This window comes from Heterodontus francisci, chromosome 11 (genome assembly GCF_036365525.1).
Source record: "Heterodontus francisci isolate sHetFra1 chromosome 11, sHetFra1.hap1, whole genome shotgun sequence".
Lineage (NCBI taxonomy): Eukaryota > Metazoa > Chordata > Chondrichthyes > Heterodontiformes > Heterodontidae > Heterodontus > Heterodontus francisci.
The window spans coordinates 87,593,359-87,612,330 of record NC_090381.1 but is presented as its reverse complement, the minus strand read 5'-3'; the positions used below and the strand labels follow the sequence as shown (position 1 = coordinate 87,612,330).

At 44.2% G+C, this 18,972-nt stretch overlaps 1 protein-coding gene across 1 annotated transcript in view; it reads left to right on the top strand.

The window, feature by feature from the left end:
- The window catches only part of LOC137375360 (receptor-transporting protein 3-like), a 25,895-nt gene extending 6,923 nt beyond the window's left edge, over nt 1-18,972 (top strand). Inside the window, exons 3-5 of the mRNA XM_068042420.1 lie at nt 7,042-7,109; nt 11,842-12,016; nt 16,029-18,972. Of these exons, the coding sequence (XP_067898521.1) occupies nt 11,847-12,016; nt 16,029-16,350 (492 nt within the window). The 5' untranslated portion in view covers nt 7,042-7,109; nt 11,842-11,846 and the 3' untranslated portion in view covers nt 16,351-18,972. The remainder of the gene's footprint in view (nt 1-7,041; nt 7,110-11,841; nt 12,017-16,028) is intronic.

The window sequence follows — 18,972 nt, the reverse complement described above, 5'->3', positions numbered from 1 at the left end:
TGCTGAGGGAGAAAGGGAATGGGTGACCAAAAGGCAGAGAAAGAGCAGGAAGGCAGCGCAGGTGTCCCCTGCAGTCATCTCCCTCCACAACAGATATACCGTTTTGGATACTGTTGAGGGAGATGGCTCACCAGGGGAAGGCAGCAGTAGCCAGGTTCATGGCACCGTGGCTGGCTCTGCTGTCCAGAAGGGCGGGAAAAAGAGTGGAAGGGCTATAGTCATAGGGGATTCGATTGTAAGGGGAGTAGATAGGCGGTTCTGTGGTCGAAAACGAGATTCCCGAATGGTATGCTGCCTCCCAGGTGCACGGGTCAGGGATGTCTCAGATCGGCTGCAGAACATTCTGAAGGGGGAGGGTGAACAGCCAGTTGTCGTTGTGCACATAGGCACCAATGATATAGGTAGAAAACGGGATGAGGTCCTACAAGCAGAATTTAGGGAGTTAGGAGCCAAGTTAAAAAGTAGGACCTCAGAGGTAGTAATCTCAGGATTGCTACCAGTGCCACGTGATAGTCAGAGTAGAAATGAAAGAATAGTCAGGATGAATGCGTGGCTTGAGAGATGGTGCAGGAGGGAGGGGTTCAGAGTTTTGGGACATTGGGACCGGTTCTGGGGGAGGTGCGACTATTACAAATTGGATGGTCTACACCTGGGCCGGACTGGAACCAATGTCCTTGGGGGTGCTTTTGCGAACGCTGTTGGGGAGGGTTTAAACTAATGTGCCAGGGGGATGGGAACCAAATGAGGTCAGTGGACAGTAAGGAGGTAGTAACTAAAGCCTGTAAGGAACTAGATAATGAAGTCAGCGTGACTAAGGGAAAGAGTAGGCAGGGAGCAGATGATGAAAGCAAAGGGACTGGTGGTCTGACGTGCATTTGTTTTAATGCAAGAAGTGTAGTAGGTAAGGCAGATGAACTTAGGGCTTGGATTAGTACCAGGGAGTATGATGTCATTGCTATTACTGACACTTGGTTGAGGGATGGGCATGATTGGCAACTAAATATCCCAGGATACCGATGCTTCAGGCGGGTTAGAGAGGGAGGTAAAAGGGGTGGAGGAGTTGCATTACTGGTCAAAGAGGATATCACAGCTGTGCTGAAGGAAGGCACTATGGAGGACTCGAGCTGTGAGGCAATATGGGCAGAACTCAGAAATAGGAAGGGTGCGGTAACAATGTTGGGGCTGTACTACAGGCCTCCCAACAGCGAGCGTGAGATAGAGGTACAAATATGTAAACAGATTATGGAAAGATGTAGGAGCAACAGGGTGGTGGTGATAGGAGATTTTAATTTTCCCAACATTGACTGGGATTCACTTAGTGTTCGAGGTCCAGATGGAGCAGAATTTGTAAGGAGCATCCAGGAGGGTTTTCTAGAGCAGTATGTAAATAGTCCAACTCGGGAAGGGGCCATACTGGACCTGGTGTTGGGGAATGAGCCCGGCCAGGTGGTTGAAGTTTCAGTAGGGGACTACTTTGGGAATAGTGATCACAATTCCGTAAGTTTTAGAATACTCATGGACAAAGACGAGAGTGGTCCTAAAGGAAGAGTGCTAAATTGGGGGAAGGCCAACTATACCAAAATTCGGCAGGAGCTGGGGAATGTAGATTGGGAGCAGCTGTTTGAAGGTAAATCCACATTTGGTATGTGGGAGGCTTTTAAAGAGAGGTTGATTAGCGCGCAGGAGAGACATGTTCCTGTGAAAATGAGGGATAGAAATGGCAAGATTAGGGAACCATGGATGACAGGTGAAATTGTGAGACGAGCTAAGAGGAAAAAGGAAGCATACCATAAGGTCTAGGCGTCTGAAGAAAGACAAAGCTTTGAAAGAATATCGGGATTGTAGGCGCAATCTGAAACGAGGAATTCAGAGCGCTAAAAGGGGTCATGAAATATCTTTAGCAAACAGGGTTAAGGAAAATCCCAAAACCTTTTATTCATATATAAGGAGCAAGAGGGTAACTAGAGAAAGGATTGGCCCACTCAAGGACAAAGGAGGAAAGTTATGCGTGGAGTCAGAGAAAATGGGTGAGATTTTAAACGAGTACTTTGCATCGGTATTCACCGAGGAGAGGGACATGACGGATGTTGAGGTTAGGGACAGATGTCTGATTACTCTCGGTCAAGTCGGCAAAAGGAGGGAGGAAGTGTTGGGTATTCTCAAAGGCATTAAGGTGGACAAGTCCCCAGGTCCGGATGGGATCTATCCCAGGTTACTGTGGGAAGCGAGAGAGGAAATAGCTGGGGCCTTAACAGATATCTTTGCAACATCCTTAAACATGGGTGAGGTCCCGGAGGACTGGAGAATTGCTAATGTTGTCCCCTTGTTTAAGAAGGGTAGCAGGGATAATCCAGGTAATTATAGACCGGTGAGCCTGACGTCAGTGGTAGGGAAGCTGCTGGAGAAGATACTGAGGGATAGGATCTATTCCCATTTGGAAGAAAATGGGCTTATCAGTGATAGGCAACATGGTTTTGTGCAGGGAAGGTCATGTCTTACCAACTTAATAGAATTCTTTGAGGAAGTGACAAAGTTGATTGATGAGGGAAGGGCTGCAGATGTCATATACATGGACTTCAGTAAGGCGTTTGATAAGGTTCCCCATGGTAGGCTGATGGAGAAAGTGAAGGCGCATGGGGTCCAAGGTGTACTAGCTGGATGGATAAAGAACTGGCTGGGCAACAGGAGACAGAGAGTAGCAGTGGAAGGGAGTTTCTCAAAATGGAGACGTGTAACCAGTGGTGTTCCACAGGGACAAAAACAAGAAATGCTGGATTCACTCAGCAGGTCTGGCAGCATCTGTGGAAAGAGAAGCAGAGTTAACGTTTCGGGTCAGTGACCCTTCTTCGGAAGGGTTCCGAAGAAGGGTCACTGACCCGAAACGTTAACTCTGCTTCTCTTTCCACAGATGCTGCCAGACCTGCTGAGTGAATCCAGCATTTCTTGTTTTTGTTTCAGATTTCCAGCATCCGCAGTATTTTGCTTTTATTTTAGTGTTCCACAGGGATCCGTGCTGGGACCACTGTCGTTTGTGATATACATAAATGATTTGGAGGAAAGTATAGGTGGTCTGATTAGCAAGTTTGCAGACGACACTAAGATTGGTGGAGGAGCAGATAGTGAAGGGGACTGTCAGAGAATACAGCAGAATATAGATAGATTGGAGAGTTGGGCAGAGAAATGGCAGATGGAGTTCAATCAGGGCAAATGCGAGGTGATGCATTTTGGAAGATCCAATTCAAGAGTGAACTACACAGTAAATGGAAAAGTCCTGGGGAAAATTGATGTCCAGAGAGATTTGGGTGTTCAGGTCCATTGTTCCCTGAAGGTGGCAACGCAGGTCAATAGAGTGGTCAAGAAGGCATACGGCATGCTTTCCTTCATCGGACGGGGTATTGAGTACAAGAGTTGGCAGGTCATGTTACAGTTGTATAGGACTTTGGTTCGGCCACATTTGGAATACTGCGTGCAGTTCTGGTCGCCACATTACCAAAAGGATGTGGATGCTTTGGAGAGGGTGCAGAGGAGATTCACCAGGATGTTGCCTGGTATGGAGGGCGCTAGCTATGAAGAGAGGTTGAGTAGATTAGGATTATTTTCATTAGAAAGACGGAGGCTGAGGGGGGACCTGATTGAGGTGTACAAAATCATGAGAGGTATAGACAGGTTGGATAGCAAAAAGTTTTTTCCCAGAGTGGGGGATTCAATTACTAGGGGACACGAGTTCAAAGTGAAAGGGGAAAAGTTTAGGGGGGATATGCGTGGAAAGTTCTTTACGCAGAGGGTGGTGGGTGCCTGGAACGCGTTGCCAATGGAGGTGGTAGACACGGGCACGATAGCGTCTTTTAAGATGTATCTAGACAGATACATGAATGGGCAGGAAGTAAAGAGATACAGACCCTTGGAAAATAGGCGACAGGTTTAGATGGAGGATCTGGATCGGTGCAGGCTTGGAGGGCCGAAGGGCCTGTTCCTGTGCTGTAATTTTCTTTGTTCTTTGTTCAGACTTATTAACTTATAATACTTATTAACTGCACACAGAATAGATAGCATGTGCTTTTTTTAAAGATAGGTAAAGTACGTCATTTTTCTTGTTCTTTCTTCAGGCACCTTTACAAATGACTGTAATAAAACCAAAAACTAAAGAAAAAGTTATTTAACATTCTTAAAACAAAAGATTTAACATCAGCTTCTTAAACAAATGTTAAACAGATAGAATCTTTCCTATATCTCCTTTGTTTATCCTTCTCTCCCTTAAACCAATATCCAATTCCTGACATTTGCTATTTAAATAGTCAATAAAAACATGTCTTTAATTTAAACTCCAAAAAAAAATAAGAACAGATTTTAAACTGGAACTCCAATTAAAATAATGTTTTAAACTTCAAATTGGATTTTTGCCAGACATCTTCAGACCTTCAAGGTTGAAGCATATCTCTTAGAAAATGCACAGTGGTGCAGTGGTTAGCACTGCAGCCGCACAGCTCTAGCGACCCAGGTTCAGTTCTGGATACTGCCTGTGCAGAGTTTGCAAGTTCTCCCTGTGACCACATAGGTTTCTGCCGGGTGCTCTGGTTTCCTCCAACAGCCAAAGACTTGCAGGTTGATAGGTAAGTTGGGCATTGTAAATTGCCCCTAGTGTAGGTAGGTTGTAGGAGAATGGTGGGGATGTGGTAGGGAATATGGGATTAATGTAGGATTAGTATAAATGGGTGGCTGTTGGTCAGCAAAACAAAAAAGGGTGGTGCAGTGGTTAGCACCACAGCCTCACAGCTCCAGCAACCTGGGTTCAATTCTGGGTACTGCCTATGTGGAGTTTGCAAGTTCTCCCTGTGACTGTGTGGGTTTTCACCTGGTGCTCTGGTTTCATCCCACAGCCAAAGACTTGCAGGTTGAAAGGTAAATTGGTCATTATAAATTGCCCCTAGTGTAGGTGGTAGGGGAATTGAAGGAAGGTGCGAATGTGGTAGGAATATGGGATTAGTATAAATGGGTGGTTGATGGTTGGCACAGACTCAGTGGGCCAAAGGGCTTGTTTCAGTGCTGTATCTCTAAAAGAAAATTGTTCATTGCCTTTTCACAGTTGCAAAACCAACTTTTAAAATAAAACTTCAACTTAAACATAATTCCATTTTATATCCCATTACTGGATGCACAATCTTAAATTGAAATGAATACACTCAACAATCACTTTTCACACTCATTCAATTCCAAATAACTTAGAAAATTGATTCCTGTAATGGGTTATGAATTCAAAATACCAAAATCTCTGTCAAATTCCATGTCCCCATGTCAAGGAGCTTCAATTAATTCACAACCAAAATAGGTTCCCACAAAATATACACGTGTAAAAATAGAAAAAGTAACAGACTCATTCTTTCATCATTAAGGCCAGACAACAAAGAGTTAATGACTGTTGGTTCTACAGAACACAAGCTGCACATCCCACATTCATAGAAGCTTCCAACGTTCACACTTTCGAATCAAAAGACACAGTAACTTGTTTTTACTCACTTGAAATTTCATTAAAACTAGTCTTTTTATGTCACTCTGCCATAAACTTTGTCATGGAGCCCTCTGGCCTTATCTGCCAAGTTGGCCTGATTAAAATCGTCATTGTCATCACTCTCCCTATACACAAAAGTGCATATTATGCCCCTCTGTGCTGAGAGTTGCGACTGTAGTTTACTTGTCCCCTCCTGACATTTGGTATGATCCGCTGACTTGTACACCCACTCCTTCAGTAAGCGGTGCAGAACTGTCACTGCGGTCTGTAAGTCAGAGCATTTCTGTTCCGCTCCTGTGAGCTGTTCCTTCGCCTTGTCTGCTTCCCTCTCAGCCTTACTGCGACTGTACTCAGCCTTTTTGGCCTGAGACTGGAATTGGATTAACTGCACTACCTGTGCTGAACTAACTGACTCTGCCTTCAGGGCCCCATCATGCCACTCAGCAGTGGCTTTCACTAACTTAGGTGCCCATTTGGCTTGGTGGGTATGCGCTCCTCCCAATGCTGTACCCCAACGGACCCCTCGCCCGTGTACTGTTTAACTGCAAACTCTATCCACGAGGGCCACTTGCCCTTCAAATATTTCCGGAGTTCCAACTTCCACTCTGGCCTGGCCAGGGCCATAATTACTCAAAGGTTCACCAATCCAATCCGTCAGACTCGCAACTTTGTTTATAATTTAGTTCAAACTCAGCGAGGCTATTCAAAATAACTTGAAATAGCACTACAACCGAGCCCACGTTGGGTGCCAATTATGTTGTGCCTAACACGCACTCTACTCTTAAAGAATCCACGGAATCCGATTGGTGAAAGGTATCTCAATATTTTATTCACACACTAAATCGTCAAAGTACAAACTCTCACTACTTGTACAGAATCAAAACTCATCAAAGTACAAGCACTCTTGGATAGGTACATGGATGATAGTAGCATGAAGGGTATGTAGGTAGTTTGATCCTAGAGTAGGTTAAAGGTTCGGCACAACGTCGTGGGCCAAAGGGCCTGTACTGTGCTGTACTGTTCTATGTTCTATGTTCACTCACTACTTGCACAGTATACTACCTGTCAAGGCACGAGGTGATCAGTCTCGGGCTTGCGGCTGCTCTTCTGTTCTCTGAGCCCCTGGCTCAGGGTATCTTCTCGAGTGTTCTTCCCCGGGGTTCTCGTACCTTCCTCAGTTTCAGTCAGGGGTTAAATCTTGTTTCTAAGACCCGCCCCACTTACTTACTCATAGGGGTCTGGTATACTGACATAATGATAATTCCTTATTCGGCTCAATGAGAACCTGTTCAAAACTTCACAGTTTCCCATTGTCTATTATGAGTTTAATCATATCTGGTGTCCATGACGACTCCTAGTTTCTGGGATCCTCCTCAATACCTTTTCGATAATCATATCTACAATTCCTCGGCTATCAGTGTGCTGTGCCCCTTTGTACTCATCCTGCTTCAACACACTGTTCATTGTTGTGTTACTGGCCCCTTTGTTTTAATTAAGTTCTTATGTGTTTTTGCTATATGTGTTTTTGTCTACAGCAGGTATGAGGATCCAGAAGGTAGCACTGGAGGAGCCTCAGCCTTTGCACGTGTTCAACAAGTTCAAGGTTCTTGCAGCCTGTGTGGACGAGAGCAGGGGCTGCAGGGAGGATGAGCAAACTGACCACAGGACTGTGATACAGGGGTCCATTCAAGCAGAGGGGGTGTAAAAAGGAATGTAGTAGTAGTAGGAGACAATATAGTTAAGGCACTCTCTGCAGCCGAGAGTGTGAGTCCCCGAAGACTGTGTGCCTGCCCAGTGCCAGGACATCACCTTGGGGCTGAAGAGGAAATTGGACTGGGAGGGGAAGGATCCTGTTGTCGTGGTCCACATAGGTAGCAACGACATAGGTAGGACTAAGAAAGAGGTTCTGCTAAGGGAGTATGAGCAGCTAGTAGTTACATTAAAAAACAGAACCACAAAGGTAATAATTTCTAGATTATTACTTGAACCACAAGCAAATTGGCATAGGGTAAATAAGATCAGAGAGTTGAATATGTGGTTCAAAGATTGGCATGGGAGAAATGGATTTCAATTCATGGGGCACTAGTACCAGTACTGGGGAAAGAGGGAGATGTACCATTGGAACAAGTGTCACTTGAACTGTGCTAAGACCAGTGAACTGGTGAATTGTATAAGTTGGACTGTAGAGAGGTCTTTGAACTAAATAGTGGGGAAGAGGGTTCACGTGAAGGGAGATTTAGAAAGTTAACAAGAAAGGACAAGGCAATCGTGCAGGATAGCAATATGGGTAATGATAGCCAGAGTGTGACAGGAAGGGACAGAGCATACAAACATAAGAGTGCACCAGCAAATAAGGTAAGAGTCGGGAAAAATAGTAAAAAGACAGAATTAAAGACTCTTTATCTGAATGCACACAGCATTCGTAACAAGATAGATGAATTGATAGTACAAATAGAAATAACTGAGTGGCTTGCTAGCCATTTCAGAGGGCATGTAAGGGTCAACCACATTGTTGTGGGTCTGGAGTCACATGTCGGCCAGACCAGGTAAGGACAGCAGATTTCCTTCCCTAAAGGACATTAGTGAACCAAATGGGTTTTTACAACAATCGACAATGGTTTCATGGCCATCATTAGACTAGCTTTTAATTCCAGATTTATTAATTAAATTCAAGTTCCATCTTCTGCCGTGATGGGATTTGAACCCATGTCCCCAGAGCAATACCCTGGGTCTCTGGGTTACTAGTCCAGTGACAATACCACTACGCCACCACCTCCCCCATAAATAAATAAATGGGTATGATATGACAGCCGTTATACAGAAGTGGTTGCAGAGCGACCAAGGCTGGGGACTGAATATTCAAGGGCATTTGACATTTTGGAAGGCTAGGCAGAAAGGAAAAGGAGGTAGAATAGCTCTGTTAATAAAATATGAGATCAGTAGTGAAAAATGAACTTGGCTCAGAAGATCAAGATATAGAATCAGTTTGGTTTGAGATAAGAAATAGCAAGGGAAAGAAGTCACTGCTGGGAGTAGTTTATAGGCCACCTAACAGTAGCCACACTGTAGGACAGAGTATAAATCAAGAAATAATGGGGGTTTGTAAGAAAGGTACTGCAATAATCGTGGGCGATTTTAATCTTCACATCAATTGGACACATCAAATTGGTAACGGTAACCTTGAGAATGAGTTCATAGAGTGTATTTGGGACAGTTTCTTAGAACAATGTTAAGTACAGTGGATGTCCAAAGAGACTTGGGGGTTCAGGTGCATAGATCTTTAAAATGCCACGAGCAAGTGCAGAAAATAATCAAAAAGGCTAATGGAATGCCAGCTTTTAGATCTAGAGGATTGGAGTAGGAAGACACAGAGGTTATGCTGCAGCTGTACAAAGCCCTGGTTAGACCCCACTTGGAGAACTGTGACCAGTTCTGGGCACCACACCTTAGGAAGCATATATTGGCCTTGGAGGGATTGCAACATAGGTTTACAAGAATGATACCTGGACTATAGGGGTTAAGTTACGAGGAGAGATTACACAAATTAGGCCTGTCTTTGCTAGAATTTAGAAGGTTAAGGGGTGATCTGATTGAAGTCTTCAAGATATTAACAGGAAAAGACTATTTCCACTGGTTGGAGATTCTAAAACTAGGGGGCATAGGCTAAAAATTAGGACCAGACCGTTCAGAGGGGATGTTAGGAAGGGGTAAAAGTTTTATGCTAGGGGTTGTGTCCTAGGCCCAACCAACTTCAGCTGTTTCATCGATGACCTTTCCTCCATCATAAGGTCAGAAGTGGAGATGTTTGCTGATGATTGCACAGTGTTCAGTACCATTCACAACTCCTCATATACTGAAGCAATTTTTGGCTGCACGCAACAATACCTAGACAATATTCAGGCTCGGGCTGATAAGCGGCAAATGACATTCACGCGAAACAATGACCATCTCCAACAAGAAAGAATATTAACATCTTCCCTTGACATTCAATGGCATTACCATCACTGAATCCCTCACCATTAACATCTTGGGCATTGCCATTGACCAGCAACTTAACTGGAAGAGCCATATAAACACTGTTACTACAAGAGTAGGTCAGAAATTAGGAATTCTGCATTGAATAACTTATCTCCTGTCTCTCCGAAGCCTGTCCACCAACAACGAGACACACATCAGGAGTGCGATGGAATACTCTCAATTTGCCTGCATGAGTGCAGCTCCAACAACACTCAAGAAGCTTGACACCATCCAAGGCAAAGCAGTCGACTTGATCTGCACCCCATCCACCACTTTAAACGTTCACTGTTTCCACCACCAGTGCACAGTGGCAGCAGTGTGTATCATCTACAAGATACACTGCAGCAACTCGCCAAGACTCCTTCAACAGGACCTTCCAAACCTGCGACCTCCACCACCTAGAAGGACAAGGGCAGCTGATGCATGGGAGCACCACCACCTGCAAGTTAGCCTCCAAGTCACACACCATCCTGACTTGAAACTATATCGCTGTTCCTTCATTATCGCTGTTCCTTCATTGTCTCTGGGTCAAAATCCAGGAACTCCCTCCCTAACAGCACTATGGGTGCACCTACATCTCATGGACTGCAGCGGTTCAAGAGGGTAGTGTACTACCATCTTCTCAAGGGCAACTTGGGATGAGCAATAATTGCTGGTCTTGCCAGTGACATTCACATCCCAAGAACAAATAAAAAAAATGCTTACCTCTGAGACAAAAGATTGTGGATTCAAGTCTTACTCTAGAAACATAGGCACAAAATTGAGGCTGACATGCCAGTGCAGCCTGTCATGAGGTTCTGTCTTTCAGTTGAGATGTTAAACTGAGGTCCCACTTTCCCTCAACTACTAAAACTTAAACCAAAGACGATCTGGTTATTTTTAGTTTAGTTTAGTTTAGAGATACAGCACTGAAACAGGCCCTTCGGCCCACCGAGTCTGTGCCGACCATCAACCACCCATTTATACTAATCCTACACTAATTCCATATTCCTACCACATCCCCATCTGTCCCTATATTTCCCTACCACCTACCCGTACTAGGGGCAATTTATAATGGCCAATTAACCTATCAACCTGCAAGTCTTTTGGCATGTGGGAGGAAACCAGAGCACCCGGAGGAAACCCACGCAGACACAGGGAGAACTTGCAAACTCCACACAGGCAGTACCCAGAATTGAACCCGGGTCGCTGGAACTGTGAGGCTGCGGTGCTAACCACTGCGCCACTGTGCCGCATTATCACATTACTTTTCATGGGACCTTGCTGTGTGCAAATTCGCTACCCGATTTCCTATATTATAACAGTGACTACACTTCAAAAGTACTTCTTTGGCTGTAAAGTGCTTTGGGATGTCCTGAAGTTGTGAAAGGCACGATATAAATTTAAGTTCTTTCTTTCTTTCTTTAACCATGACTAGAGAACATTTGAACATTTTCCATTGTTCAGACTGTTGTGAATCTGACTGCCAAGAATTTTTATGCAAAATTGAACTACTGTACTTGCTGTAGAAATTCATGAAATTTGTCACGTGATGCCACATTTAGATGCCACAAGCCAAATTAGTCACCCTATTTATCAGCAATAATTACAAAAGGTTTGGGTCATTCAAAATCTGACCTTGCTTCCTCGGCAGGGACTCCACTGGGCATGGTAGAAAGAGAAACATTGTGCTCATAATCAGGTTTGTTGTGTTGGAACACAGTGAGATTGTGACAGATTAAGGTAATCCTAACCCCCAAAAGCGAATGGGTTTGGGTCAAGTGAGATGTTAAAATGATTAACATTTCAAACCTGACTCCAAACTGTCTCGAACCAGCTGCCTTCCTCCGGTTTTAACAAAGGCGGGACAGTGTGGGGTGACCAACCAATTTGCTCTCAGGCTGGTCAGTTGGTAAAAAGATGGTAAAACCTTTTACGGATGATATGTGCCTCCATTTTAACAGAATTTCAATTTTTCTTTCCACCTGTTACTGGGCTTCCCTAACCTCAAGAAACCCAATAGGTAAATGGTTGCATAAAGGGCTGGATCCATAAGCTAAGTGGCTTTATAGCAGTGCTTGTGGGCCAGGGGGAGCATGACTATTTCCCTATTTCCTCTGGTCCAAGAAGCTTACTTGTAAACTTGTAAACCGCAACCCCCTCCCACTCCAGCAATCAGTCTGATTCTGATATAGGGCAAAAACACTGCAGCTACAGTTCTCTGACTAAGGCGCCTTTAGAGTGTCTGGGAGTGAGGGATTGGTTAATTTAAGCGCCTGTGCTTTGCTTAAGAGTGTCAAGTGGTCACAAAAAATGTTTTGTTTTACATATGACAATAGAAAAAATGGCACGAATGCCTGGAACAAATCCTTGGATTTCCTTATTCACTAGACGCATCGAAGAAGAAATTGAGGATAGATGGACATTAAATTTCAATTATCAACTCAATCCATATCTTGAGGAAGAGAAAAGAAGAGCAGGTTGGAAGATTTATACAACATCATCATTCGGCAGGTAAGGGATGATTTAGTTTGGCATCAAGTATACAACTGGGACATGTTGATTTATGAAAAATAAACTAAAACTCTGGTTCACATGCAGTTTTGGTCCTGCTACTACACCATTTCTAGGCATAAAGAAATTGGTAACAAGTCAAAAATTGTCCCCAGTGAATTTCTTCCAGAGTGCATAAATGATAGGTATGAGGATGTGCAGTTTATGGGCAAGGTAATGGTAATGCGTAGCTGCAGAAGTAACTGTTTGTCACAGAAGGATGATACTCAAATAAGGAGTGCATGACCTATATAGCAAGTTTAACATATTATAGTTACTTTTTCCAATATATACATATAATTTCCTCACTTACAAATCATCATAACCATAATACAATGTCAATTTTTCAGATGTCCCTCAAAAATATTATTTCAGTAATTATGATATATTGGTATAATTGACAAGATATGGAACACATTCTTTTGCAGTGTTTTTTGTTCAATGTTTTTACTGTGTGGAGAGTACTATTTGACTGTAACTGACATCATTGTCCAGTGTCTCTACCCAGCTATTAATTTGTTCACGAGTTATCTTAACAATATACAGATTAGGGAAGACGGTGGCATAGTGATATTATCACTGGACTAGTAGCCCAGAGACCCAGGGTGTTGCTCTGGGGACATGAGTTCAAATCCCACCACAGCAAAAGGTGGAATTTAAATTCAATTAATAAATCTGGAATTAAAAGCTAGTCTAATGATGGCCATGAAACCATAGACAATTGTTGTAAAAACCCAATTGGGTCACTAATCTCCTCTAAGGAAGGAAATCTGCTGTCCTTACCTGGTCTGGCCGACATGTGACTCCAGACCCACAGCAATGTGGCTGACTCTTAAATGCCCTCTGAAATGGCCTAGCAAGCCACTCAGTTGTACCTAACCGCTACGAAGTCAATAAAACAGAATGAAACAGGACAGACCACCTGGCATCGACCGAGGCACCGGAAATGGCAATGGGAAAACCAGCCCTGTCAACCCTGCAAGGTCCTCCTTACTAAAAGCTGGGGGCTTGTGCCAAAGCTGGGAGAGCTGTCCAACAGACGAGTCAAGCAGCAGCCTGACATAGTCATACTCATGGAATCATACCTTACAGACAATGTTCCAGACACTGCCATCACCATTCTCGGATGTGTCCTATCCCACCTGCAGGACAGACCCAGCAGAAGTGGTGGCACAGTGGTACACAGTCAGGATGGAGTTGCCCTGAGAGTCCTCAACATCGACTCCAGACCCCATGAAGTCTCGCAGCATCAGATCAAACAAGGACAAGGAAACCTCCTGCTGATTACCACCTACCGCCCTCCCTCAACAGATGAATCAATACTCCTCCATGTTGTCACCACATGGGGGAAGCACTGAGGGTAGCAAAGGCACAGAATGTACTCTGGGCGGGGGACTTCAATGTCCATCACCAAGAGTGGCTCGGTAGCACCACTACTGACCGAGCTGGCCGAGTCCTAAAGGTCATAGCTGCTAGACTGGGTAGCCGGCAGGTGGTGAGGGAACCAACAAGAGGGAAAAACATACTTGACCTCATCCTCACCAATCTGCCTGCTGCAGATGCATCTGTCCATGATAGTATTGGTAGGAGCCCTTGTGGAGTCGAAGTCCCGTCTTCACATTGAGGATACCCTCCACCATGTTGTGTGGCACTACCAACATGCTAAATGGGATAGATTTTGAACAGATCTAGCAATGCAAAACAGGGCATCCATGAGGTGCTGTGGGTCATCAGCAGCAGCAGAATTGTACTCAACCGCAATCTGTAACTTCATGGCCTGGTATATCCCCCACTCTACCATTACCATCAAGCCGGGGGACCGACCCTGGTACAATGAACAGTGCAGGAGGGCATGCCAGGAGTAGCACCAGGCATACCTCAAAATGAGGTGTCAACCTGGTGAAGCTACAACACAGGACTATTTGCACGCCAAACTGTGTAAGCAGCATGTGATAGACAGAGCTAAGTGATCCCATAACCAATGGATCAGATCTAAGCTCTGCAGTCCTGCCACATCCAGCAATGAATGGTGGTGGATAATTAGACAACTAACTGGAGGAGGTGGCTCCACAAATATCCCCATCCTCAATGATGGGGGAGCCCTGCTCATCAGTGTGAAAAATAAGGCTGAAGCATTTGCAACAATCTTTAGCCAGAAGTGCCGAGTTCATGATCCTTCTCGGCCTCCTCCTGAAGTCCCCAGCATCACAGATGCCAGACTTCAGTCAATTTGATCCACTCCACGTGATAGCAAGAAACGACTGAAGGCACTGGATACTGCAAAGACTATGGGCCCCGACAATATTCCGGCAATAGTACTGAAGATCTGTGCTCCAGGACTTGCCACGCCCCTAGCCAAGCTATTCCAGTATAGCTACAGCACTGGCATTTACCCTGCAATGTGGAAAATTGCCCAGGTATGCCTTGTACACAAAAAGCAGGACAAGTCCAACCTGGCCAATTTCTGCCCCATCAGTCTACTCTCTATCATCAGTAAAGTGATGGAAGGTGTCATCGACAGTGCTATCAAGCAGCACTTGCTTAGCAATAACCTGCTCAATGACATTCAGTTTGGGTTCCGCCAGGGCCATTCAGCTCCTGACTTCATTACAGCCTTGGTTCAAACATGGACAAATGAGCTGAACTCAAAAGGTGAGATGAGAATGACTGCCCTTGACATCAAGGCAGCATTTGACTAAGTATGGCATCAAGGAGCCCTCGCAAAACTGGTGTCAATGGGAATCAGGGGGAAGACTCTCCACTGGTTGAAGTCATACCTAGCACAAAGGAAGATGGTTGTGGTTGATGGAGGTCAATCATCTCAGTTCCCGGACATCACGGCAGGAGTTCCTCAGGGTAGTGTCCTAGGCCCATCTTCAGCTGCTTCATCAATGATCTTCCTTCAATCATAAGTTCAGAAGTGGGGATGTTCGCTGATGATTGCACAATGTTCAGCACCATTCGCGACTCCTCAGATACTGAAGCAGCCCGTGTAGAAATGCAGCAAGACCTGGACTCCAGGTTTGGGCAGATAAGTGACAAGTAACATTTGCGCCACACAAGTGCCAGGCAATGACCATCTCCAACAAGACAGAATCTAACCACCTCCCTTTGACATTCAATGGCATTACGATCGCTGAATTCCCCCACTATCAACATCCTAGGGGCTACCATTGAACAGAAACTAAACTGGAATAGCCATATAAATAGTGTGGCTATAAGAGCAGGTCAGAGGCTAGGAATCCTGAAGCAAGTAACTCACCTCCTGACTCCCCAAAGCCTGTCCACTATCTACAAGGCACAAGTCAGGAGTTTGATGGAATACTCTCCAATTGCCTGGATGGGTGCAGCTCGACACCATCCAGGACAAAGCAGCCCGCTTGATTGACACTCCATCTACAAACATTCACTCCCTCCACCACCAACGCACAGTGGCAGCAATGTGTACCATCTACAAGATGCACCGCAGTAATGCATCAAGGCTCCTTAGTCAGCACCTTCCAAATCCGTGAACTCTACCAACCAGAAGGACAAGGGCAGCAAATGCAAGGGAACACCACCACCTGCAAGTTTCCCTCCAAGCCACACACCATCCTGACTTGGAACTATATCGCCGTTCCTTCACTGTCACTGGGTTATAATCCTGGAACTCCCTTCCTAACAGCACTGTGGGTGTAGATACCCCACATGTACTGCAGTGGTTCAAGAAGGCAGCTCACCACCACCTTCTCAAGGGCAATTAGGGATGGGCAATAAATGCTGTCCTAGGACGCTCACATCCCATGAATGAATTAAAAAAAAAATTTGGTGAAAGTTTTTGGAAGGACTGCTGTTTCGCAAAAATGACAGCATGCTAAAAATAAATGCATGTCCGAAAACTGTCCGAAAAGCACTGAGAAACCACAAGTTAATTCAAAGCATGAAATTACAAATGCTTCGATAGCACTAACCACCCTCTCCTCCTTTTTAACAGGTTTGACTGTCCTTGTTCAAATTCATGGTCCTCGGCCCATGTCGTTATTTTGTTTCATTACCGACTGAGAAATAATGGTGGATCAGTATTGCTGCGCCCCTTCCGGCAGCAGTGCCGAATCTGCTGGAATTCTTTCATGCAAAAACCACAGGTTAATCACACCCAAAAGCAGCAAGTGTTTGATAGGCTTATTTCAAAAATCCTTAAAAATTGTTATGGTGAAGCTGTGGAAGAAGTTGAAAGGGACTTGCAGCATCGGAAGACTAAACCGCACGAGACATCATTCTGTGAAGCCTGTAAGTTGGGCATTTGCCGTATCTAGGTTGATGAGGTTAACTGAATTACATTTGTGAAGAACATTGGGGTAGAGTTAAAAACAGAAAGTGCTGGAAATACTCAGCAGATCTGTCAGCATCTGTGGAGAGAGAAACAGAGTTAACGTTTCAGGTCGATCACCTTTCCAGCATCCGCAGTATTTTGCTTTATATTGGAGTAGAGTTTCCACTTTGGGCGCAATTGGGAAATTGCATCCAAAATGCATTCGGAATTAGGCTGGTTAGGTTATAGTTCAAATTCCCCAAAAAAGTATTTGCATAATCACAAATGTAAAATCTTCCAAGAACCAGCACAATCCGTCACTGTAATAAAAGATAATAATTTATTTTATGTTATTTCCATTAAAAAGTATGCCTGATTCATTTGAGAGTGGTAATCTGGTGCAATTTTATTAATACAACTGAAAATAGGTTAATCCACCAAAAATAAGCATTTTAAGTAAGAACGCGCAACCTGATTTAAAATCACTGAAAAATGACTTCATAAAGCTATACTGAACCATTTATTAGTTTCATTGGAGTACATTCATCAGTTTCTGAGTAAATTAAATATTATTTGACATGAGAGATCTTTTAAAAGGTGCCTACTAGCACTTGTGCGTTTAAGAAAATGAGCGCAATTTCCCGAACCAGCACACTCAGTGGAATCTCGCAATTTCAAGCTGGGGGCTGATCCAAGATTAATTGAATATTAAACTAGTGTAAAAGATTGCAGAAAACAGAAGCATTAGTGGTTTTGGCTGTAATTCACCTAGTTTTAAAATTTCCCTTTTTTTGCGCTGTTTCAGCTGATTCCGCCCAGATTGCACTAATATTTCTTGTGGAAGCAAGGGGAATCTCAAGCCCATTGCTTATATAAAATACATTTACTGGACAAAATATAAATAAGGATCATTAAAGTCATGTTTTATCAATTCCCACCATTAATGAAAGGATTCTTTTTCACATTGGTGAATCAATAAAAAGCAAATTTCTCCCAATTTTTGAAAAAAAAAACCCTCCAATGCTCCCTGCAACTGACATTCATTTAATGCTGCTTCTAGCAGCACCTCGCATACTTACCTTGATTCCAGGGGGCAGATACTGCCACTGGCTGCTGTTTGTGCAGCCCATGCAGCGTACCTCATTGATAATATTGAAACGATGCTGTGCAAACCATTTTCTTCCTCTACTTGCTCCACATGCTGAAAATTGGGTCCCAAGATTCATACACCACCCTGCAATCTGATTTCCAGTCTGAAAAGTAAAAATAAATGTCTAGAGGTGATTTTCAGTGCAAAGTACAGGAAAAATTGTCTTGAAGTGATTCTGAGTATTGAAAGAAGGCCTAGATTTCCCAGTAGATCTATGACAAGCAGAATCTCGGATGGGGAAATGCTCCACTGCCTCCCCTCACCAAATTTCATCTAAACTATGCCCACTCATTTGTGGTGCATGGAAATTAAATTAAAATGAGAGAAATACAGCTGTATTTCTCACTGGTTGCCCTCATTGAATGCCAGGCCCCAGTGTCCAGCATTGTAAGATTGGCGGAGGGGGCCTGGAGGATTCAATTCAACTGAAGAGGGGGCATCTGTCAGACCACCGCTGTGCACAGGAACCATCAGCATCAGGAAGGAGTCAATAAATAATTGCAAGCAGCTTACCAGTTGTCTCTTCTTCCCACTCTAGCAATGCCCTGAAGCCTGCTGAAGTATTGCCTGCCCACCCTACACAGACAATCTGGCACGCCAGTCTGGTGCAACTCCCCAGGGGAGATCGAGAAACTGGCCTCCCACATTCAAACGACCCTGCAGACAAAAATACACATGGAGTCAGGGGTATGGTTACGGCAGGACATCCATCCACACTGCCGAGTATAGAATCCTAGAATTATAGAAACTTACAGCCCTGAAGGAAGCTTTTCGGCCCATCATGCCTGTACTGACACTTTGAAAGAACTATTGCGCTAAATCCCATCCCCCTGCATTTTGTCCATAATCCTGTTAGGTCCTCATCTTCAAGCACTTTTTCAACTCCCTTTTAGAATTATTTATGGAATCTGCTTCCACCACCTTTTCAGGTAGTGTTCCCGATAAGTCTCTGGGTGAAAAAGATTGTCCTCATCTCTCCTTTAGATCTTTTTCTAATGATCTTAAATCTATGACCTCTGGTTATTGATCCATGAAAGTGTTTTTCTACCTCTATCAAAACCATTCATTATTTTGAAAACCTCTATTAGGTCACCTCTTAACCTTTGCTGTTCCAAGGAGAACAGTCCTAACTTTTCCAACTTCTCCTCATAACTGAAATCCCTCATCCCTGGTAACATTCTGGTAACAAAGTGACTCCTGACAATGCTGTGGCGTATTATTGGAATATTAAATGGATCTGAGGATTACAGTTGGTATCCTATACTACATACTAGTATATTACTGGGCTTCCATCCAACTTAATGTAAGGTTAGTTTGCTAGAACTAATTAACTAACGCCGCTTCCTTCCTTCCGGCCACTCACTCCCACGTTTGATCGTTCTCTGTGCGCCACTCAAAGAAGCAAGGTGGGACGCGAGGGGTGACAGGCGACGTAGGAGGAAGTGGCCGAGAGGAGGGATGCGGCGCGGCCAAGAG